The sequence below is a fragment of the Dermacentor andersoni genome, chromosome 6 (genome assembly GCF_023375885.2).
Source record: "Dermacentor andersoni chromosome 6, qqDerAnde1_hic_scaffold, whole genome shotgun sequence".
Classification (NCBI taxonomy): domain Eukaryota; kingdom Metazoa; phylum Arthropoda; class Arachnida; order Ixodida; family Ixodidae; genus Dermacentor; species Dermacentor andersoni.
In genome coordinates this window covers 169,338,224-169,362,054 of record NC_092819.1, presented here as the reverse complement: position 1 = coordinate 169,362,054, position 23,831 = coordinate 169,338,224, and the positions used below count along the sequence as shown (strand labels likewise).

Genomic DNA, 23,831 nt, shown 5'->3' with positions numbered 1-23,831 from the left:
AGCGCCATATAAATTACATTTATCTAGTGGCCATAAAACATTGCAGTTATACAATATATGAAAGTACAGTGAAATATTCCCACAATAACAATGCAAAACACACTGCGGCATTGAAATAAATAAATGATATACACTTGGTAACATAGACAAAAAAGAGGAACATAACACACATTATTAATCATTAACAAACGTGCTCTAAAGAAGTGAAAGCAATAGAGTTTTAAATTCTGACAGTGATAAATCCTGTAAATTGAAGCCTGCTCTGTCGTATAAATTCAGTAATCTTGGAAGGTTGTTACACAACATTTGACAACCGTAGTTAGTTCTAGAGCGCGGAACCTTCCAGACTTCAGGTGTACGAGTTGAATAACGGTATGAATTGACGGATAGATTTGCAAGTTCTACAAGTAAAGTATTGTTACGTTTGGTATTAAAGTAATACTCGCGTAATAGTCTGCAGTCATAGATCTTATGGGCTGTCGCAATGTTGTATTTCTTGAACAGGTTTTCAGTAAGGGCGGCAAACGGTACATTAGCGATGACACGTATTATTTTCTTCTGCATACGAAATAATTTACTCAAGTTACATTCAGTTGTGGTGCCCCATACAAGATGCCCATAATGTATGTGAGACACGAATAAGGCATTATAAATTAATAATTTTACAGAGACGGGTAACGTATATCGGTAGCGATTTAAAACACCTGTGATGCGGCTAAGTTTTTGGAGTACAAAGCTTACATGGTCGTCCCATTGCATGGTACTCGTGAAGTGTACCCCTAACACCTTTGCAGAGAGAGTGAGTTCTATATTTGTGCATCTATACACTAATGTTAGATCTGGAGGAAGAAGACTCATGCCTTTGGTACTGTTAATACTGTTTGGTACTGTTAATTTACTGTTAATACAGTCGTAGCAAGCTGATGAATGACACGGTAAAATGTCTATTGGCGTGTTCATTCCGTGTGCCTCAACAATCACAGGATACATGGGTAAGTATTCGCGTTGGTATGCGATAGGAAATTCATCATTGCCAGTTTTCGCGAATTGAGTTGTAAATGATCCATTAAAAATAGTGGCGCATATGTTCTCAGAAATACCACTTCCAGATTAATCTTCTGACGAAACAGCATTGTTAGTTGTTGGGTTTACTATTTGCCAAAATTTTTAGGATTTCTTTTTAGTATTTCAGACAGTGTGCTGGAAAAGTAGTTGTCTTTAGTAGTTATTCAAGCTACTATATAGGTATCTGAGGCGGATTTATAGGTTGCTTAGCGTGCGTCAGTAAAGGATGATTTGGCTTTAGGATAGAAGCGCTTTTTTCGTTCGGATAACCGTTTTAGATTAGCGGAGTACCATTGCGCTTGCGCACTTTAAGTGATTGTGCGATTAAGGATGTATTTCTCAGTCAATCTATGAACTTTACGCGTAAAGAAATCTCAGGTAAATTGGACTGAACAATCATCAAGGGTTTTCACAAAGTCATCAAAAGAATTAGCTGGTTCATTGTTTATTTATACGCAGTTAGCGTTCCGATAGTAGCGTATTTATTGGTGCTTGGACGTTTTAGGGAAAAGAGCGTTAATCATGAAATTGAGCTAGAAGTGGTCACTATTTCCTGGTAAGTAGGTGACATGAGATGCGAGGACAGCATGTATCGTATGTACGAAGTCGAGGGTGTTAGCTACATCATTTGAAATCCTGGTGGCCTGAGTAACTAACTGCGTGAAAGAAAAAACGGAGCATAATTTAAGAAAGTCATGAGCCTGTTGCGAGAATGGGGAAGGACATAATGCCAGGACATTCAAGATTATGTCAGGAAAGTTAAAATCTCCTAGCAAAAACATAGGGTGAGAAGGAAAATGAGAATGTGCTATGTTTATAGTGTCATGGAATTCATTAATAAATTGTAGAAAGATCGACATTTGGGCGAGTTGGTACTGGCTGAACATCCTAAAAAGGCATCGCAAAATGACAAAGACTGAAGGCAGGAACACACAAGATACTGCTGAACTCATAACTAACTTTATTGGGAGGCATGCTATATCAGGAAATAAAGGTCGTGTTGTGTAAGCACACTATCGTTAAATTTGTAGGACAGTGAATACAAATTTTTAAGCCGCCTCATAGTGTAGCATTAGATTACAGAATTTTGCGTTTTTGCCTGCGCACTAATAATGACGCCATCGACGGGAAAGCACGTGGCTATCGGTTGTGTACATATGTTTCCGTATGCCTTCAAATAAAGTTAGTTGTGAATTCAGCGCTGTCCTGTGTGTTCCTGCCTTCTGCCTTCATCATTTTCCGCTGCTCCTTCAAGATGTTCATTAATAAATATGGATGGTGAAGAAGGTGGTCGATAACAAGTACCAAGAATCAGTTTAGAGTTACGTACGGTTATCAATAAACCATGCTGTTTCTGGAGCGCTGTTAACTTGGATAGGTGATGATGGTAGGTCTTTTGAAGCCGCAAGAAGCACGCCTCCTCCTCTACGCTCAGCGCGGTCGCAGAGGTAAACAGTAAACTGGTGCGCATCATGGAGTATCTGCGAGTCAAGCGCACGCGTGGGCAACTAGGTATCATACAGGGTGGTTATATTCGCAACGCGTGTAACTGTCGCGGATGAGAGAGCGTTAGGTTTATTAAGAACACTTCTGGCTTTAGTAAAGAGTACCAATACTTCGGATGATTGTGATTGCGATGATATACAACTGCCCCTCTGCCTTTCCTAGGTGTAATACGCGGCATAGCTGTGTCGGGGTGACTTGCCTCGAAGCCACGTGTATTCAACTCCTGAACGAGGTCGAGGTCAGGGCACTTGTTAAAGCACTTCTTATGCAAGAACAATCTGTTATAGCGTCATCTGAACTGAGTGAAATCTGGTTGGCTCTTAGCAAAATTGATTAGTTCTTTGCGGAAAATGCGGGTGCTAGGTGAGAAGTCCTCGCTCACTGAAATGTTCTGCTGTTTCAGCTGGCTGCGAAGAGAAAGAATGATTTGTTTGGGGCCCTTGAAGCTCGCAAATACGGCTCTAATGGGATGACATGTGGTCGGCGAAAATGGACCGAGGCGGTGCGCGCGATCAATCAAGTCGCTGCTCAAGGTTCAAAAACGTTTTTTTTTTTTTTTATGGCGGTTCACAATTTACCTTCTGTTTTGCTCCAGGTTTCTTTAGCGTCGGCAAGACCATGAAATATTAAGTTGTCATGCCTAGATCTATCTTCCAATTCATCACGGCGTGCTTGGAAAGGATTACTGCGGTCTGCTAAACTGGCAAATACGTTGTCCATTTCTGTTAAAGTTTTGCCGAGATGATCGAAGTTGTGTAATTTTTCTTCGAGTTCCAATACTCTTTTTGTGTACTGGAGGTCCTTGTTGGTGTGTTCTTTTCTCCATTTCTAATAGCCTTCACGTCAGCAGCTAGCTCACTTTTGGGCTTGTGAACTTCGGAGGGTACGAACATGTACATCATTTTTTCGATTTAGTATTCGAAACAAGAGTTTCATCGCTTCAGCGGGTGTTCAGGTACAGTTTCTACTTCAATTTAATTCTCTGAACGCGTATTAGGGTCGGGGAAAGCTTCAACACTACCGTATTGTAAAAGCAATAAAATTAAAGAAGAACGATCGCATACTATTTCGCAAGACACTTGCGCGCAAGGAAAGAGCATTCAGTTAGCGTCGTCAGACCTTTTAGCACCAAGAGTAGGCTTAGTACACAAGTGCATGGCAAAATGTCGGTGATTAGATTCTGTGCAACGCAGACTGTTTCCGTGCCCACTGAAAGGCAAGCAATGCGCCAATTGCTTAAATGGGTAGGGACTGTTGGCAATGTCGATGCGACTGGGAGGCCGAAGACGAGCCTCGCTGTCGCATCCACGCTGTAGAAACGTTCTAGGTCACGCCCATATTCCAAGACTCGCACTTGCAACAACGTCATGGGAATACTTGATGAGCATCCGCGTACCATCGATGACCTGGCGATGAGGAGGAATGTTAGCAAATTCTGCTTGGCAAAACGTCGGTGATTAGATTCCGTGCAACGCACTCTGTTTGCGTGCCCACTGAAAGGCAAGCGATGCGCCAATTGCTTTAATGGGTAGGGACTGTTGGCAATGTCGATGCGACTGGGAGGCCGAAGACGAGACTCGCTGTCGCATCCACGCTGTAGAAACGTTCTTGGTCACGCCCATATTCCAAGACTCGCACTTGCGACAACGTCATGGGAATACTTGATGAACATCCGCGTACCGTCGATGACCTGGTGATGAGGAGGAATGTTAGCAAATTCTGCTTGGCAAAACGTCGGTGATTAGATTCCGTGCAACGCACTCTGTTTCCGTGCCCATTGAAAGTCAAGCGATGCGCCAATTGCTTTAATGGGTAGGGACTGTTGGCAATGTCGATGTGACTGGGAGGCCGAAGACGAGCCTCGCTGTCGCATCCACGCTGTAGAAACGTTCTTGGTCACGCCCATACTCGAACATTCGAACTTCCGACAACGCAAGGGAACTTCATGATGAGCATCCCTTTACAGTCGATGACCACGTGATCAGGAGGAGCGTTAGATAATTCTGCGTGGCAAAAAGTCGGTGAATAGATTCCGTGCAACCCACGCTTTTTCCGTGCCCACAAAGAGGCAAGGCGATGCGCCAATTGCTTAAAAGGATAGGGACTGTTGGCAAGGGCGATGCGTCTGGAAGCCGAAGACGAGCCTCGCTGTCGCATCTACTCTTTAGAAACGTTATTGGCCGCGCGCATAGTCGAAGATTCGCTCTTGAGGCAACATCATGGCAATATTTGATGAGCATTCATGTACAGTCGATGACCAGGCGATCAGGAGGAGCGCTAGCGAATTCTGCGTGGCAACAAGTCGGTGACTAGATTCCGTGCAACCCACACTATTTCCGTGCCCACTGAACGGCAAGGCGCTGCGCCAATTGCTTTTATGGATAGGGAATGTTGGTAATGTTGATGCGGCTACAAGGCCGAAGACGAGCCTCGCTGTCGCATGCACTCTGTAGAAAGGCTCTCGGTCACGCCCATAGTTGAAGATTCGCACTTGCGGCAACACCATGGGAATATTTACGAGCATCCGTGTACAGTGGATGACCAGGCTATCAGGAGGAGAGTTACCAAAGTCAGCGTGGAAAAATGTCGATGATTAGATTCCGTGCAACCCACACTACACTCTAAAAATAAAGAGAGTTCCGGGCACTCTCTTTGAGGGAGTATCTGCTTGTCCCATATTTCGCTCTCTTTTCGAGGGTAGATCGACCATCTTTGAGAGAGAGTAGGTCAACTCCTCCCGACAGAGTTTTGTTAATCCACCGCAAGGGAGTGCTAGTACTCTTCCGCAGAGTGCTAATACTCTCCCCCAACAGGGGTAATTGTACTCCACCAGACCGAGCGCTTCTACTCCTCCAAACCGAGTACTTCTATTCCTCCAAGCCGAGTGTTTCTACTCCACCAAACAGAGTGCTTGAACTCCTTCAGAATAGAGTGCTAGTACTCTTCCCAATAGTGTGAAAGCACGATGCAGACCCATGGTCACGTTTGAAGGGATTCACAATACTCACAGGTGAGGAATATTTGATTTTTTCATAAGCAGCCCCTGCACTTATGCTTGGTGAATGGCATGTAATCTGTAGTCGCGGAGTAACTCAAATGAAACATTTTCTCTCTTAAAAGGCCAAAATCTTTATTGATCAGTCACAAGACGAACTGAATAATAATTAGAGAAACATACTGAAAAACACATAAAATCAGATTACAATGATGCCCATGACTTTAGAACACATCTTCTAATAAAACAAAAGCATATTCGCTAAAGTTTCATGAGTATTGATGAAACTTTAGTGTAGAAATATCCTTTAATTTCAATTGGCTCCATCTTTTCAGAAATGAAGTAAAAAACGGAAAGTTAAACATAGGACAAACGTGTGCAAACTCACAAAGCATTGACACTATGATCGAAAACAGATATGCGTCACATTACTGCGCAGCAAAGGCATCTCTGTCTTGCGTACAGTTTATTGTACAAAGTTTAGGAAGGATATGGATGACGCATGTCGGGAAAGCATTTCACACATTATCGAAGATGCGGTCGCAGAGACATTGAAAACATCGATCTGCGCGCTCACAAGGTCAGCAAGGCGAACAGACTTGGATATGGAAGTGGAGAGGCTGCGTGCGGCAGGCCGACGGGCGGAGAGGAGGTATCGGCGCACGAAGTGCGTCTTGGATCTGAAGGCTCCACGACGCATACAGAAGAACGTCCAGCGTCGTATGGATCAACTGGAAGACACGCGATGGAAAACTTTCTGTCAGTCGCTTGATCCCCAAAAATCACTCTCACACATATGGAGAACGGTTAGGAGTCTTCGCTCATCTCCGCATCAAAGGAAGCCCTTTGCTGTTCTGGCCCTCTACCAACTGCGCTCGGAACTTCAAGTGGCTGAAGAGAGTTCTGTGCACGGGTTGCTGGGTCCGTGGCCATCATTACTGACGCAGCATTGAATGAGATCCCTGAGGCACGTGTACCAGAAATGAACGTGCTCTTTTCACTCGAAGAGCTCGATGCTGCGTTGGCGACCTGCAGGCGTTCCTTGTCACCAGGACCTGATGGCATCACGTATGCTGCCCTATGCCACCTTGGACATGACGCACGTGATGAGCTGCTCAGCTACTACAATCAGTCTTGGCAGAAGGGCGCCGTTCCTAGACAATAGAAATCGAGCCGCTTGATCCCCATTCCGAAACCAGGAAAGTCTCCGCTTGAGCTCTCATCATATCGTCCGATAGCGCTTTCGGGCTGCGTCGGTAAAATAATGGAAAGAATGGTTCTTGCTCGCTTGGAATGGTTCCTAGAACGATTCAACATCTATCCGGACGCTATGACGGGCTTTCGTCTAGGTCGCTCGTCCATTGACAACGTCATTGACATCGTAACCTGGGTCCAAAATCAAGAAAGCCTCAAGCGCCTATCAGTGGTACTTTTTCTAGATATAAAAGCAGCATACGATAACGCCGCCCATGAGGCCATACTGAACTCACTTGAGGCTGTTGGAATTGGTGGCCGGATATATATCAATGGATTCGGGACTATTTGACTGAGAGGTGCTTTTTCTTACAGACTGAAGACAGCCGAACTTCGGAACATTACATCTGCCGTGGTGTGCCGCAGGGTGAAGTGTTGAGCCCCATTCTGTTCAACCTCGCCATGGTAGGACTAGCGAAGTACCTACCGCGGTCATTTCACGTCTCAATATACGCCGATGACATTTGCATCTGGGCTTCTACGGTGACTCGCCCTCAGGTACGAGCCAGGCTTCAGCGGGCGGCAACCATGAAGGCGTCTGATCTACGAGAACAAGGCCTCAGCGTGTCTACTGAAAAGTGCGCATTGGTTGGCTTTACGCGCAAACAAATGTCATCATATCCTGTTTCGATCCATGGCCAAGCTGTATCCTATGCTAAGACACATCGCTTTCTGGGTGTAATCATTGACCGCAAGCTCTCGTGGAACCCTCACTGCGTCTATCTAAAGAAGAAATTAGTTCCCATTGCTCAGGTCCTTAAATTTCTCTGCGGGAAAAACTGGGGTACACCAGTCCGTTCTATAATGCAGCTCTACAGGGTACTGTTTCTCGGACTCCTACGTTACAGTCTACCAGTGTTGTCCAACGCATGCAAGACGAACTTTTGCGCTTTCGAGAGAATACAAGGTCAAGCCCTACGCACGTGTTTAAGGCTGCCTCGGTGCACGCCAACAGCAGCAACAATTGCCATCGCTGGGGACCATATGATCCAGACACACGTAGTTGTCGATTCTCACAGAGCGCACATTCGCCATCTTTCAAGGATTCCCGTCCATTATTTGGCCTCCCTACCAGCCGAGAGACCCCAAGCGACCTTTTCAAGAGTGATTAACGGTCATCAAGAGTGCATAGCGTCATAGTTTACACCAGTGACGACGCGTTCATCTCCCCTGTGGTGCCTACGACAGCCTCAACTGAATTTTGCTATTCCTGGAATTGCAAAAAAAGTCCGATCATCCATCGCCGGCTCTGAAGCAACTTACGCTCCTATTACTGCACCAGACGTATCATGACCGCATACATATATATACCGATGGCTCGACCTCACGTACCAGCTCAATTACCGCATTAGTCGTTCCAGCCAAGAAGGTTAAAGTTAAATTCAAATTGTCGTACACGACTATATCTACATCGGCAGAACTTTCAGCTCTCAATGCCGCTACGATGTACGTCACAAAATAGCCAACAGAGAAATGGGTCGTATTTTGTGACTCTAAGGCAGCCCTTCACAGCATCAAGTCTGCATTACGTCACAGAAATTACGAGCAGATCATATCTGACATCAGGGAAGTGCACCACCATGCTCTGGAAAGCGGGCACGCCATTATGTTTCAATTGATTCCTGCTCACTGTGGCATCGTCGGCAACAACCTAGCGGACAAGGCTGCCCGGTCTGCCCACGAAGATACCCAGACGTGTTCAATAAATCTGCCGAGGTCGGACGCTGCCAGGGAACTTCACCTACATGCACGCAAAAAGTCGCACGTTCTCTGGAGTTCAGGTGCTTTCAACTGCCGGTTATATAAACTGGACCCACGCTACGGCTACAACTGCCACCTAGCCTTTCCCGCGGCGAAGCAACATTGCTGCACCGCTTGTGGCTGGCAGTAGCGCTCACGAACTCATACTCCTATCGTTTGGGAATGGCCGAGAGCCCGATGTGCGATTCCTGTGGGTGCGAGGAGACCATTGAACACCTATTGTGTACCTCCCTATTGTGTACGCCTCTCTCTGCGGGAAACCTTACACCGACTGGACATAAGACCGTTCACCGAATCAAATATACTTGAACCGTGGCCACAGCCGTCACTGGCACGAAAAGCGAATCGTACATTGGTGCAATACATGAATCGCACTGGTTTAAGAGACCGTTTATGGTGTCCTTGTGCATAGTTTCCTTCCCACACGCACTCAGTGCTCACTCTCTCCCTGTTTCTTCTTTCTATTCTCCTTTCCCCCACCCCCCGTATAGGGTAGCAAACCGGATGCTCTTCTGGTTGACCTCCCTGCCTTTCCTCTCCTTGCTTTCTCTCTCTCTCTATCTCTCTCTTGCACAAAACGCATGCACTTATATGGCAGAGGTTACCAGTTGAGCTGCTAAGCATGGGGCTGGTAATGTGGATAAATTGTGCAAGAAACTTTTTTGTGTGCCGTATTCTAAGTCAGCAGCTGATTTGATAACGTGCTGTACAGCGTATGGATGTTGCTGACCGAGAGTACAGTGCATTTAGAAATGTGTTGTATATTCTCATGTGAGGCTGCAGGTCTAGCCAGCTTTGCTTATATTTCACATAAAGTTGTCATGTATGGGTTGCACCCCATTGTTTCTAAGTGTGTCTTGTCGTGGTTCTGCAGCAATATGCTGCCCGGTCTCAAACCGGTACAGAGGCGTGTTATGCTTTCTATTCGGCTGGCCTCCTCACGAAAGTAGTTTCCGGGTGCTGTTGGGATTCATCCGTTATATTTTCTCACAACTAAATAAAATTAAATTTAGAATATTATCTAGTGCGTAGCAAATGAGTATAAAACTGCAAGAAGCATTGGCATTAAAATCTCGGGCATCAAATTTCCTGTCATATATAGTAGCTTTTCATTCCCATTAGGGTAAGAATGCTATACTTCTGAGGAGCAGCTTTCATAATTACATGATCAATTAGTGCGACTCATTGAATATGCAATCTAACTAAAGTATAGCATAGCTTCAGATGTGAACCAAAAAACAGATGTGATGAATATGATGCATCAAAGGCGACATAAGCATAAGTACAGAAAGGGAAGTGCACGAAAAAGACATAGAAGCAAAACATAAATTGACAATGGCACCATCCTGTTTCACATATCCCTTCCATGCACGTGGATTTTGCATGCGACCATGCATATACTTGCACAATGGACCAACTACATGAAACCAAAGCTTTTTTCCTACTGATGTGGTTCAGATGCGCTAAAGTAAGAATAATTATTGCACTTCACAGTATCTTCGCCTCAAAACAAGTACACGTGCGTCTCGGAAGAATAATACACCGCCTCACTGTGCACTCTATGTAAAGTCCAGAAGAATAATGTCTACAGCACCCATGAAACTAAGGGGCTTTTGCTTAGCACCATATGTTCACATGCTCCAATTGATGAACAAGTCTTCTACTCAGATGCCCTCAGTTCTTTGCAATGAATACTTCCACTAGCATACTTGGTTGGCAAGTAGATTGGGGAAACCACAATTTTATATTTTTAAGATTATTTTCCATTGCAAGTGACTCTCCGGCTACTAAGACGTAAGGTTTGCACCAAAGGCCCTAATTGCTCCTTGCTTTCGCTTCGGGAGGCACGAGCGGTTCTAATGAACTGATTTCGTACACCCTGAAGGACTTTACTGAGTTGTCGCTCGTAAGAGTAGCTTTAATTTTATACGCATGCCTCGCAGTTCAGAATGCCTGATTTATGTACTGAGTGCCCGTTATTGTGTACTTTCTACCAGGGGCGCCAGGAAACCAAGATGAGCAATTAGTTATCCAACAAGTGCAATCTTAACAAAAACTGTAGTCATTTCAAGCCTTCAGTTCTTCCGTTCATGATATCAAGGAACTTCCTGAATAATTGGTTCCAGAAAGTGTTGCGAAATCTTGCACACAATATTTTAGAAACAAATGCCAACAACCATTTATTCCTTACATATTTCGTATTATATTTGGCATTGATAAACTTGCCCTCCGCCTCCCACCCTTTTCCTTTTACAGGACCATGCAGCCCGCCGTCAAAGCCATTGCCATCATTGGATTGGTTGGAAACCTTGTCGTTCCGAGCTATCCTTTGGTGCACGATGCGGTAAGGCAACGACTGTTGATTAATCGTGGTGGTAATGCGAATGTACTAGTTGGACTAATTCTTTCAGTGGTTGCTACTTTCTGAGTATGCTTTTAAGGTTATCTGGCCAATCTTGGAGTGGCTTTAAGTATTCGTTTGAGTATAATAATTTTATGTGAGCCAGGAACAAATCCTTCCAACTTAAGCGTGTAGAAAGTTACTCTACGGTGTAGCAGCTTTCCGTATATGTAAGTAAACAAAATGAGTGCAGCATGCAAGCGCTATATGGTGGTTGAATTAGGAAAAAAAATCTTATGAACGTTTCACTATCTTGCCTAGAGAGTGGTGCCTGAAGCCATGGATACATAAATAAATTTTACGACCTATAATGCCTTGCGTCGAGTTGTTCTATGGTATCTCGGCTTTATTGGGCACCTAACACCCCTTACGCTAAATATGCAACTCCTAATTACTCTGATAGTCTCCGTCAACCTACGGCTTTACAAAAACGAAGCTCAAGAATATACATCAGTATTCGCAGCTGTCTTGAAGCTACGGGAGTTAGAGGCAGCAGTGAAGGAGGTAGGGAGGCTGTGGCAGCCTTCCAACGTTCTTGGCACAAAAGCGATCTCGTAGGTAGTGGTGCGGCATAAACGTGCAGTAACATCTGAAGAATGGAAAATAAAATATGAAACGTACGACTGCTGATGGAGCATCTCGCATCTAAGAGTTTGGTTGAAATAAAGGATTCTGTGGAAAAGACATAGTCGAGAACACTTTTGGTGCAAAGCGAGGTCTTCAGGGTTATGCATTTATATCATTCTGGAAATGCTGCAATCGCGACTGTAATTATTTCAGCGGGGGCAAATTGCGAAAACGCCCGTGCACCGCGCAGTCAGGGCCCATTAAGGAACACCAGGCCGTCAAAATTATTACAGACTCCCCCACTCCGGCGCCATGAACAGATCGTGGTTCTGGCACGTACAACCTCAGAGATTCGTATTGTGCTTTTAACGACTGTAGGTAGAAATAACAAACGGAGGGGTGAGATTCTCGGTGAAATGTCAAATGTTTGTTAGGCCTAGATGCCTGACAAATGACCCAGAATTGCTGAGTTGCACTCAAGGCTTGGTGTGACGAATGTTTTGTAAAGAAGGTCCACAGTGGTGGTGGCGCGTGATAAATTGCGGCACAATAAGCTTGACACGCGAATAACGTTGTTCTTCACGTAGTTTTTTTTTTTTTTTTACGATAATGCCTAGGTAACGATAGCACAACATTAACAAAAAAACACCCCTGAACAACCGCCACTTGTAACAAGTGGCGGTTGTCAGGAGTGTGTGATTAAAATGTTTATGGTGTGTGCGTGTGGGGGGGGGAGGCAGGGGGGGAGGGTAGCAGAGATGCAAAGTAGGAAAGCGCGCGTGCTTTTAGACTTGCTAATATCGTCACGTTGTAGTGACGGTGAAGCACAAAGTGGCGAAAAGTCTATCATGAAACTAACTTTTATTGACGAATCTCAGCCCTCAAAAAGAAGTGACACTCAAAGCACAGCGATAGCGGCAAGCATAGTTAGCGATCGTCGAAATCTGATCTGCGCATCACATGCGTCGGCTATTTATGCATAGCTCAATGAACCTGCCAGCGTTATGGATGGTGCTGGCGCGAGTTCGTGAATATACCCCAGTATTGCGTCGTGCTACAGAATTTGATTACACAAGGTTCGGCGACAAGATGACAAATAATATAACCATCGATAACATTCCAGAAGCTGCCGATACAGAAAGGCGCGTCTAGCGCTGAGAGATAACCTTTAACATTTGTTAGCCGAGGAAATGCGGATGCCACATAAACAAGCACGCGTGTCCAAGTCTTGTTTCATCCACCAGCATGAACGCGAACAATAACATCAGGGCTTGTTTGTAATGCAATACAGTAACAAGAATTTGTAAGAGCACAATATACGACGCAAACAGCGGCAAACTATTTTATGCAATAATAACTTTGCTAAGAAAATTTGTTAATGCATGTCAGACACAAATACCTGCCATAAAACAAATCCCTGATGTCGTCTGGTGGTTACCCAAAGCCGCTATAGAAATAAGCATTCAGTCTAATTAAGAACCTTAGTATCGGTTCCATAGGCTTAAAGAAAATTACCTGACGCGAGACTGATAAGTGACTATTAGCAAAATCTAGAAAAGTGCAGTTTAGAACAAAATCATCAACAAGGAGTGGAGAGCAAGATAAGAACTTCGGGAGCCCCGAAAAGCTGCCTTTACGTTTCATTGCCGCCAATAAATAAAAAATTATAAGACTTCTAGGAATAATAAAACTAAGTAAGAGCTAACGAATGGCCAAATTGACGCGAATTCTTTAACTACAATAGACAATTTAGGACCGCCACTAGCACTGAGTTACGACACCAACCAACACAGAAAAAACTCGTGGGGCCGCAACATTCATATGGGGACGGATTAACAGCCAAGTTGTTTACGCTGCATAAATCTATGAAATCAACCATTTTTTTTTCATGCGCCACCACACTACGCTCACACAAACACCGCCACGGTCACAGTACCTGCTCCCATGCATCTGCCGCAACCGCTGCTGCAGCCGCGCGGGCACCTTCGACGCGCGTGACGCTCTAACCACAGAAGCGCACGTCACGTGCACAGGCGCCGCACTCTTTCCTCCCCCAAATGGTCGGCTGCGTGCGCATTCCTCTTCATGCATTGCGTCTCCCATGCGGACCCAAGCCGCCAAGGGTACCCCTCTTGCAACGCATGTGGGATTAGCATACGGGGGCTAGAGCTAAGCATCTTCGCTGTCAAAATTTACCGTCAGTTTCAGTCTTGAATAATACCACGTGGTTAACGATGCAAGTCAGTTGCATTCACCACCTACATCACACAATGCCTATAGTAAGCAGTGCTGGTAAAACTGTGTTCTCACTGGAAGACGTTACTCGAAGATAATACTCGTGGAGCTTTGCAACAAGGTGGGGTGATTCAATCATCTCCAACGAAAACGAAATTAAAAAGGCGTTCTCACAGTAAAAGCCAAGTTCGGCTAGTGTACGAACGTTGCGGCTCGTCTACTAACCCACCGCTCTTTTAATGCACATAACTTCCAACTAGTACGTACGCTTAGGAGAGTTGCCTTTACGCGAAATGCGGAATGTGTTCACGAACCACCAGCAAATACACCGACAAACAATAACGTGACTTCCCATGTGTACGTTATATTGTAAACTCGGTGACCGGATATTAAGAAGCGAATGTTGCTTTCGCTCCTCTTCCCACCGCTCTTGAGTAATCCAGCATATCGATTAGCCTGCGATCGACGATGAATGGTGGACTGCCTGTTTATCAGCGACTCTGGCTCTTATTTCTTGACCCTACGATTTCGCGCAATCCTGCGTCGTGTCTTGCTTGCGCCAGGTGACGTTTTGTTGCGTCCAGTAAATTTATTCGTGCTAAGTAGATTTTCCTCTTGCTGAGCGCCGTATGAGCCAAAAGGTCTCCCCAGTCTTAAGATACAGAATAAATAACTTCTGGCGTTTTAGTTGCCAAAACCATAATTTTCTTATCAGGCATGCTGTAGAGAGGGACTACTGATTAGTTTCTACCATGAGGGGCTATTTAATATGCACCCAAATCTAAGTATCGGATCATTTTGCCGCCATCAATACTTGTCCAGTGGGATAGAATACGGGACCTCGAGCTCAGAAGTGCAATGCTATGGCATGTAGATACCTATATTTTTGCCACTTGGGTGGTCGCACATGTGTACTGTACCTAGACATGGGTGTGCTAGCCGGCCTCAATAAATTCTAGGGTATCCCGTTGTAGTGGCGAGATGTTCTCGACAGTGAATTTCACTTTTGGGGTTGCGCCGATTTTCGTGCCCTTCTGGTGTTTTCGGAGAAGCGGGCGAAGTAGTGTGTGACAACAATACGATGACACCGGGAAATTCCTCAATCCAGTCAGCTCGATGGGCTGTGAAGGGCACATGATAAGCTATAGGAGGCCAGTGGCTGGTGTCTTGTGTCATTAACAGCCTCCACGTGCCTTGCGCAAAGTTCCCCATCGTGGTTGAGGCGTGGTCAGTAAATGCTTGTCTCGTATCTCCACCAGCGTTCTAGAGAATTCGAGGTGTCGTTCGATCAGGTAGGGCACGCAAAACTTATGGTCGTAGGGCTGAGGGCACAACGGAAAGGTTGTTGGTGCGTAATGGCAAGAAGCGTGCCTTCAAAGCGCGTTCTGGTCAGCAAAAATAAGATAAACGAAGATAATCGGTGCTTAAGAACCCTAGGAACAAAGCTAGTCTTGCCTTCAAAGTACTTGAACCGGGTTCTTACTTCTAGGCCTGTTCATTGCAGTTCAGCGAACTTGTCTGCACTTATTGTTCCCGTGAAGCGGCTCTCGTCTTCTTCGTCTTGCGGTGGCGGGTCAGTATAGGCGGGGCACAACATATTGGCATGGGTCTTGTATGTGAATGAATTAATTATTCTGATGACAGCAGAAATATTGTAAACTGTGATGCCGGTTTTTCCGCAAGCAATTAGTTATACAATTTATGAATTATAATAACATGAGGGGACATAAAAAGCGGTCTAACAATGAAACACATTTGCTAATCTACCTTAAACAGCCACAATCAATTAGAAAAGGAAGGAAAGCGCATTCTCAACTTTCTACAATTATACAATTGGTCGTGTAGATGACTGTGATTTCGAATTGCTGCACTCTCAGGCTGCACCACGATGGCAACCTCCAGATTTCAGTTTTTAGTCTTTCAGATTTTCCAGCCGACTGAAGGCGCATTGCGTGGTCCTGATTTTCAATGGTCTAGTGCACATTTCAGGCCAGAATCCAGCCATAGGCCAAATGATTGCAAAGTACCGCTTTTCAAATGTACAAGATTCGGATTCAAATCTTGATAGTGACCGACTAGCGTAGGCTTAATTCCGCATTACTTAGTGTCCGCACGTCACCGAAACTTACTCCACTTCTGCAGGTGTAAATTTTGGTAGCGGAGTCTTCGTTAGAGTTTTCTACAACACTAGGTCTTGTACGTCCCGATGCTGGTATACTGACCGGAAAGTATACCCAGTAGGATTGGTGCCAAGGTTTCCCGTAATCTTCTGTCTTCTGTTAATTACATACATGATAAGCATAGATAAGAAGCTAGAGGTAAGGTAGGCAAAAACCTTTCGTACGAGATGATATTGTCACGTTTGCTTGAGACAAGAGCGGAGACCGGTACTTAATCGAGACAGTTAGGACGAGCGTTCAGTGCAGCCTTCTTCTCTAGCGCCTCGCTTGCACACACGATGTCCTCGTCTTCATCGTCAGCCTGGTTGGGCACCGATAGCGTCGCGGCATTTGTCCTCCTCCAGGAGGAGCTCGGCGGGTAGCACCTGGTGTCCAGCCAACCAGAGAGTGTCCATGTCATTCAGAAAGAGAAGGCTTCATGCGCACCACGTGCACAGTCTCAGGCTGGTCCTGACGGCGCCTCGAGCAGGATGGGCTGCTAGGAACGACTTCATAGTTGACGTCGCTAAGGCGTCGCAGAACCTTGTAAGGTCCGAAGTATCTGCGCAGAAGTTTCTCTGCCAGGACTCGGCGGCGCACTGGAGCCCAAACCCAGACTCCGCTGTGCTGGTAGACGACGCATAGATGGTGTTGATTCTAACGTCGGGCATCGCGGTCTTGCAGGCTAGTTATGCGAACGCGTGCGAGCTGTCTTGCTTCTTCGGCGCGCTCTGTAAAATCTGTGGCGTCAGTCTCGGAATCGCTGGAATCATGAGGAAGCATAGCATCCAGCATTGTAGTCACTTCTCGACCGTGGAGGACACTGAGTGGCGTCATTCTTGTTGTTTCTCGCCGAGCCGTGTTATAAGCAAATGTTACGTAGGGTAATATTTGGTCCCAGTTCTTGAGTTCCACATCGATATACATGCACAGCATGTCTGCGAGAGTCTTGTTGAGGCGCTCCCTAAGTCTATTGCTTTGCGGGTGATAGGCTGTCATGCTTCTGCGTGCTGTGCCACTAAGTGTGCGTAATGTTCGCAAACGTTCAGCCGTTAACGCGGTTCCCCTGTTGATTACGATGACTGATGGAACACCAGGACGACGTTTTCGATGAAGAAATGTGCGGCTTCAGCTGCTGTGCTGCTCGGAAGTGCCTTAGTTGCTGTACAACACACGAGGTAATCTCTCGCAACTATGATCCACTTATTTCCGGCAGCAGACATTGGGAATGGGCCCAAAAGGTCCATGCCGATTTGTGCAAACAGCGTTTCCGGCACTAGAACGGGATGTAATAGCCCGGCAGGTTTCGTAGGTGGCACTTTTCGTCGCTGACAGCCAAGGCATGTTCGAACGTAGTGCTTCACCTGTGCTGCGAGCCGTGGCCAGTAGTACGTCTCTTTGATTTGTGCTAACGTTCTTGTGTAGCCTAGGTGGCCCGAGGTAGCTTTATCATGACAGGCCTGAAAGATTTCACTGCGGTAAGTTTTAGGGAGGACAGTAGATATCTCTTCCCTGTTGAAGAGAAGTTCCTCCTAAAAAGAGCACTGTTGCGTATGCAGAATGATAACAGGCCCCTTGAGAACAATCCGGGCTTGTTTGCGATGCGGCCTTCTAAGAAATCAATCAGTAAAGCGAGCTCGTGGTCCTCTTGCTGTTGTGAGGTGGTGGCTGCATCAACAACTCCTAAAATCCTGCGGATTCGTCATCATCTCCGCCTGACGACTCGATCGGCGATCTGGAAATGCAGTCAGCGTCTACGTGCTGCCTTCCTAATTTATAGACCACTGTCATGTCGTACTCTTGAAGCCGTAGGCTCCAGCGTGCCAAACGCGCCGATGGATCTTTCATGTTGGTCAACCAATAGAGAGAATGGTGGTCACTTATGACTTCAAATGGGTGGCCGTATATGTATGGGCTGAACATGGTAACTGCGCATACTACATCCAAGCATTCCTTTTCTGTGGTGGAGTAGTTCGACTCGGAACGTGACAGTGTTCTACTCGCGTCGGCGCATCCACGTCAAAGTGGGCAAGAACAGGCGGAGTTTGTAGATGGTGCCGCAACTCGTTAAATGCCGCCTCCTGCTTCACGCCCCTCAAAAACGTGACATCTCTGGTTAGGCAGGTGAGCGGTGAGGCCATGCGTACAAAACCCGCAATAAATCGCCGGTAATATGCGCATAGGCCCAGGAAGCGTCTGACTGCCTTCTTTTCCGTAGGCCTTGAGAACTTTGCGACGGCTGCGATTTTTGCAGGATCAGGTCTGATACCTGTGTGACTGCAACTTGGCCAAAAACAGTAGTTCCTCATAGCCAAAGTGGCACTTTTTAGGTTTTAAGGTAAGCCCAGCGGGCCGTATGGCTTAAAGAATTGACCGTAGCCGTCCGAGATGTTCATCAAATGTGCAGAATGAACAATCACATCACCTAGGTACACTAAGCAGGTCTTCTACTTAAGGTCTGAGAGAACAGTATCCGTTAGCCTTTGCAACGTCGCTTGGATGGAGCACAAACCGAACGGGGGAACTATGAATGCATAGAGCCCATCAGGCGTGACAAAAGCAGTGTTTTCGCGATCCCGCTCAGCGACCTCTATTTTCCAGTATCCACTTTTTAGGTCGATCGATAAGAAGTAACGTGAATGCCGTAGCCTGTCGAGGGAATCGTCTATGCGTGGTAAGGGATACGCATCTTTTTTGGTAACCCGATTGAGCTTGCGATAATCGATACAAAACCGCAGGCTACCATCCTTCTGCTTAAAGAGTACCACGGGCGATACCCAAGGGCTTTTTTACCGCTGGATGACATCATCATCTAGCATTTTCTTGACTTACTGCTGTATTGCTTCACGCTCTTACTCAGCCACGCGATACGGATGCTGTCGGATGGGTATTGCTGTTTCCTCTGTAATGATGCGGTGTTTCGTCAGCGGCATTTGGCACACTCAGGACGTTGTAGAGAAGCAGTCCTTAAAATGGTCAAGCAGTTGCCTGAGCCTTTGTTTTTCTTGCGGCGATAAACCTGGGTCAACGTCGACGACGGGTGCAGGTGGCATCGTACATGTGGTTGATTCCTCTTTTACAGCAAAGCAGTGTTGCGCGTGGTCAATATCGTCAAAGTATGCCACAGCGGTGCTTTTACTCATGTACCGGCGTTCATTGGTAAAATTTGTTAGTAGTACCTCTGTGCGACCACCGATTAGGTTGATGATACACCGAGCGATGGCAACACCTTGATGGAACAGAAGTGCAGTTAGTAGTCCGGATACACCGTCCTTGTTAAATTGCCCTCCGGAACTGACAGAGACAAGACTGCATGATAGTGGTGGTATGCAGACGTCGTCGTCGGCGACACGTAACGATGTACGTTGGCCCTCTTCGTCGTGGCTCGTGTCCGTACTAGTTGACAAGGTTATCTCGCCGTCCCGTGTGTTAACCACGGCGCGGTACTTGCGCAAGAACTCCATTCCAAGGATGATGAGCAACACGTGAACAAGGTGAATGTAGGAGCCTGCATTCACCTTGTTCACGTTTTGCTTATCGTCTTGAATTTCCATCTCGCGCGTTCCCCGTCTTTTCCCTGGATTTCAAGGATGAGTGATCTGCAGCACTCTTTTAAAAGGATAAAAGTGGCGACCAAAGCTGCATTTCCGATCTGGAGCCGTGCAGTACATTTTCCTGTAGGTATAATTCCCTGGCCTTCGGCATTTCGAATATAAGGGCCAGCCCATTGCATTTTGACTTTCTTAAGCCGGTCTGCCAACTGCTCATTCATTATCGAAAATTCTGCACCAGTATCAACTAAAGCTGTCACATCGTGCCTATCAATCGTTAAGAGCAGGTCGGCACTCACAAATTCGTCGGCATTCCGTTTTTCCTGGTTGCTCTGCTTGTTCCTCAGTAATAATGAGGAATTTTCGGCAGTTCCACGACTTGCAACCTTCCCCCCTGAGGTCGCTGATTTCAGTTTCCCCGCCGTGGGCTTGGAGAGTGGCCTCCTGAGTCGGTGAGGTCGCTGACAAAGTTCCTTGCAAGAGACCGAATTCCGGGCACAGACCTTGCAGGCAGCGGCTTGCGCGGTGCACAGGTGTCTACGCGTGGATCATGTCTTGAAAGGCTGGATGCAGGGCTACTCGCAGGAGTCGTCCCTATCATTAGGCGATGATGCGATACCCAGCACGTCCACGAGTGTAACGGCTCACTTGAGACAAGAGCGGAGAGCGGTACTTAATTGAGGCAATTGGAACGAGCGTTCCGTGCAGCCTTCTTCTTCTCTAGGGCCTCGCTTGCACACACGAGGTCGTCGTCAGCGTGGCGGGGCACAGATGGCGTCGCGGCAATATGGTAGCCAAGGATGGCCTTCCAGATTGTTTCGTTCCCGATTGACAGGGACAAAATCAACGCCTTATTGTAAATGGCACTTCGGCCTAATTGCGAGATACGCTACGCCGAGAGATGCGCCTTCTAACAGATATATGGGGAAAGGAAGACAAAATTATGGCTTTTTATACAGGGTTCATTATGAAAGTAATATGCATCTGAAGGAAAACATAGATTTATTAACCGGACCAGTACAAACGGTTAAAATTCTTCAAAATACTCGCCCCCTGCATCAATACAAATGCGGAGACGTGTCTGCCACGCCTGGAAGGCATCCTGAAATTCCTCGACGGGAATGTCTCTCAGGAACGCTGCAACATGCTCTTGGATGTTTTACACGCCTCCTCAATGCTATCGTTTCAGCGCTCTATTCAGTCGGGGGAAACAAAAAAAAGTCCCATTAAGCCAAGTCGGGACTGTAAGGGGAATGGGGGACCACCGGGGTTTTGCTCTGGTCCAGGACATTGGTAACGATGAAGGACGCGTGGCTGAGGCTATTGTCAGCTTGACCGTGTCTGTGATGTCAGCCCTCACGCGCGCGACCTCTTGAGCATCTTCAGATAAAAGGCTCAGGTAACAGTTTCTCCCTGCGGCACAAACTCAAAACGGATGATTCCACGGGCGTCAATAAAGAAAATGAGCATCGTTTTGATGCGAGATTTGCTTATTGATGCTTTCTTGCGGCGGGGGGATGATTTTCTGTGCCACTCGCTGCTCTGCTTTTTCGATTCTGGGTCCTACTGAAACATCCAAGATTCGCTGTCGGTTACGACTGAGATAAAAATGTCCGACTCATTTTGAATCAAATGCAAGCATTTTGTATGTTTGTATGGAAAATATGTTGGCTACAATCGAATGCCTACTTTTGGCACCTAATGCTGCTACCGAAGGAATATCGAAGAAAACGGGAGACGCTTGGCCCACCGAGAGGCATACGCATACTGATGGTAGCCTACGCCGGCGAGACAAGACTTTGCGGAGAGGTTGCGCTCAAGCGAACGCAGTGCAAACTATGGAGTCCTCACAGTGATGGCAGTGAGCGACCATTGTTTCTTTTTCTCGTCTGCTTGCCAGAAAGTTTCCAAAACTCTGCCAGGTGGAAATCCACTCGGCCGGAGCAAACCGAACGCGCAGCGAAGTGAGCCGCGCAGTGGTCGGGTCAACACGAGAAAAACGTATGCGTTCTGACTGGCTCTGGCGTCCCGCTGGTAGGGTAACGAGAACAAAAAAATGGAAAAGGCTCAATGTGTCCGCGCGAATAAAAGTAAAAGCAGAAAAAATAAATAAGAACGTAGTTACCTTGGCTGGCTTTATTGTCTTGACATGGATGCTTTGGCGTAGGTGAAAAAAAAATGTTCGTATTTTTTTATGTGACATGACGGCACAAATGATTCACCTCAACGCTTCGTCTCATCGGACCTCGCTGCGTGCTTTGTCAACTTATCTGATAGTGTGTTGATTTGGCTTGTCTCGTATGTTCCGATGTAGGACTGTAGAAACTTGAATGCACCTTTGGCGTCAAATATTTATAACAGCATTAAACCCACCAAGTTCCGAAATTGAAAATCTAAAGCACAGCTTTGGAAATGTCAATGCACATTTCACATCAAAAGCTTATGATATTTATTCGCATAAAGTTTCGGAATTAACATTCATGCGCTCTGTAGATTCGCGGCCTCCACGAGGTGCCGCGGCGAGTCCACTCCCCATCAAAACGCCCTTGAAACTTTGTGCTCGGATGGGGCTGCTTGTGTTATGTGACTCCCGGTGCGTGAGCGTAGCAGCAAAATCCAGCCCGAGTTCGCAATGTTCGCGGTGAAGTGTCGTTTCGAGCGTGAAAAGGGCATTCTAGAAAAAATCCAGAAGGATTTCCGGCGCCGGGGGTTGCTTTGGTCGGCGGTGAGTGGACAACACGACAAAATTTCGGGGGAGGGGGCTAAGCCCCATAAGCCCTCCCCCCCCCCCTCTGGCTACGACCCTGAAGTTAGGATGAGGTAGTGCAAGACAGCGGAAATTGGAGATCGCTGGGAGCGGCCTTCGTCCTGGCAGTGGACATAAAAACGGGCTGATGGTGATTATGAATCCGAGTATCCCTTCTTTATAGGTTCAAGTGCGCCCAAAAATTAGTTTGATTTTTAACTCAAAGCGTTCTGCAATGTTTTGTAACCAGGGCAGAATATTTAAAACGTGGCGCTACAATATGACAGTAATTAGTGGTTAGCTTCTACTTCTATTTCTTCACCATGAGCTAACATTCTCTTTATTTTATTTGGGCAAGACAGATACGAGGTCTGCCCGCAAGGAATGGCAAAAGGAAGGCGTAAGCTTCCTAAGGCCTTTCCCTCGCTGGAGCAGTAGAAGTACCTAAACATCCTAGCTACCCATTGATTCTTGCTTATATTCTTGGGTCACCTTTCTAAGCAGATATTTTAAGCTATACAGGGTCCATTACGAAAGTAATGCGCATCATTTTATTATGACGCGACTATCAAAGGCAGCGCGCTATAACCGGTCGGGAAATGTGGCGAGGGTTCTGCCCTGCCTACGCAGCCGGTCGCCAGTTTACTCGGAGCAGTGTGAGCGGACAACATGGCGCGATGGAGCTGTTCGCTTGAACAGCGACACAGTACCAAGTTTTGGGCGAAGCTTAGAAAGAATTCAACCGAAACATTCCACCTGCTTCAAGAGGCATTCAAGGACGACTGCATTTCGAGGTCACAGTCTGAGAGTTGGCATAAGGCGTTCAACGAGGCCCGGGAGGTCACTGACGACGTCTGTTCTGGACGCCAAATGACCAGAACCGACGAGAACGTGGATCCTCTGCGCGAAGTTTTGCGTTCCGACCGTCGATTGAACATCCAGCTAATTGCTGACACCGTACACATGTCCACATTTGTGATATATTAAATAGTGACCGATGGTCTGCAAATGCGCAAGGTCTGCACGAAGCTTGCGCCGAAAGTATTTACTGAAGACTAGACTGAATTTCGAGTTTTTCGATGTCAAAATTCTAGCATTTGATTCAAAATGAGTCGGACTTTTTTATCTCTGTCGTAACCGACGGCGAATCTTGGATGTTTCAGTAGGAGCCAGAATCGAAAAAGCAGAGCAGCGAGTGACACATAAAATCATCCCCCCGCCACAAGAAAGCGTCAATAAGCTAGTCTCGCATCAAAACGATGCTCATTTTCTTCTTTGACGCCCGTGGAATCATCCGTTTTGAGTTTGTGCCGCAGGGAGAAACTTTTGACTCAGCCTTTTATCTGAAGATGCTCAAGAGACTGAAACACCGGGTCACGCGGGTGAGGGCTGGCATCAGAGACACGGTCAAGCTCACGATGGCCTCAGCCACGCGTCCTTCATCGTTACCAATGTCCTGGAACGGAGCAAAACCCCAGTGGTCCCCCACTCCCTTTACAGTCGCGACTTGGCCTAATGGGACTTTTTTGTTTCCCCCGACTGAAAAGAGCGCTGAAACGATAGCATTGGCAGACCGTGTAAAACATCCAAG

At 46.5% G+C, this 23,831-nt stretch overlaps 1 protein-coding gene across 1 annotated transcript in view; it reads left to right on the top strand.

The window, feature by feature from the left end:
• The window catches only part of LOC126523427 (uncharacterized), a 151,493-nt gene that overhangs the window by 42,988 nt on the left and 84,674 nt on the right, over positions 1-23,831 (top strand). The window contains exon 2 of the mRNA XM_055066808.2: positions 10,838-10,925. Coding sequence (XP_054922783.1) covers positions 10,838-10,925 — 88 coding nt within the window. The remainder of the gene's footprint in view (positions 1-10,837; positions 10,926-23,831) is intronic.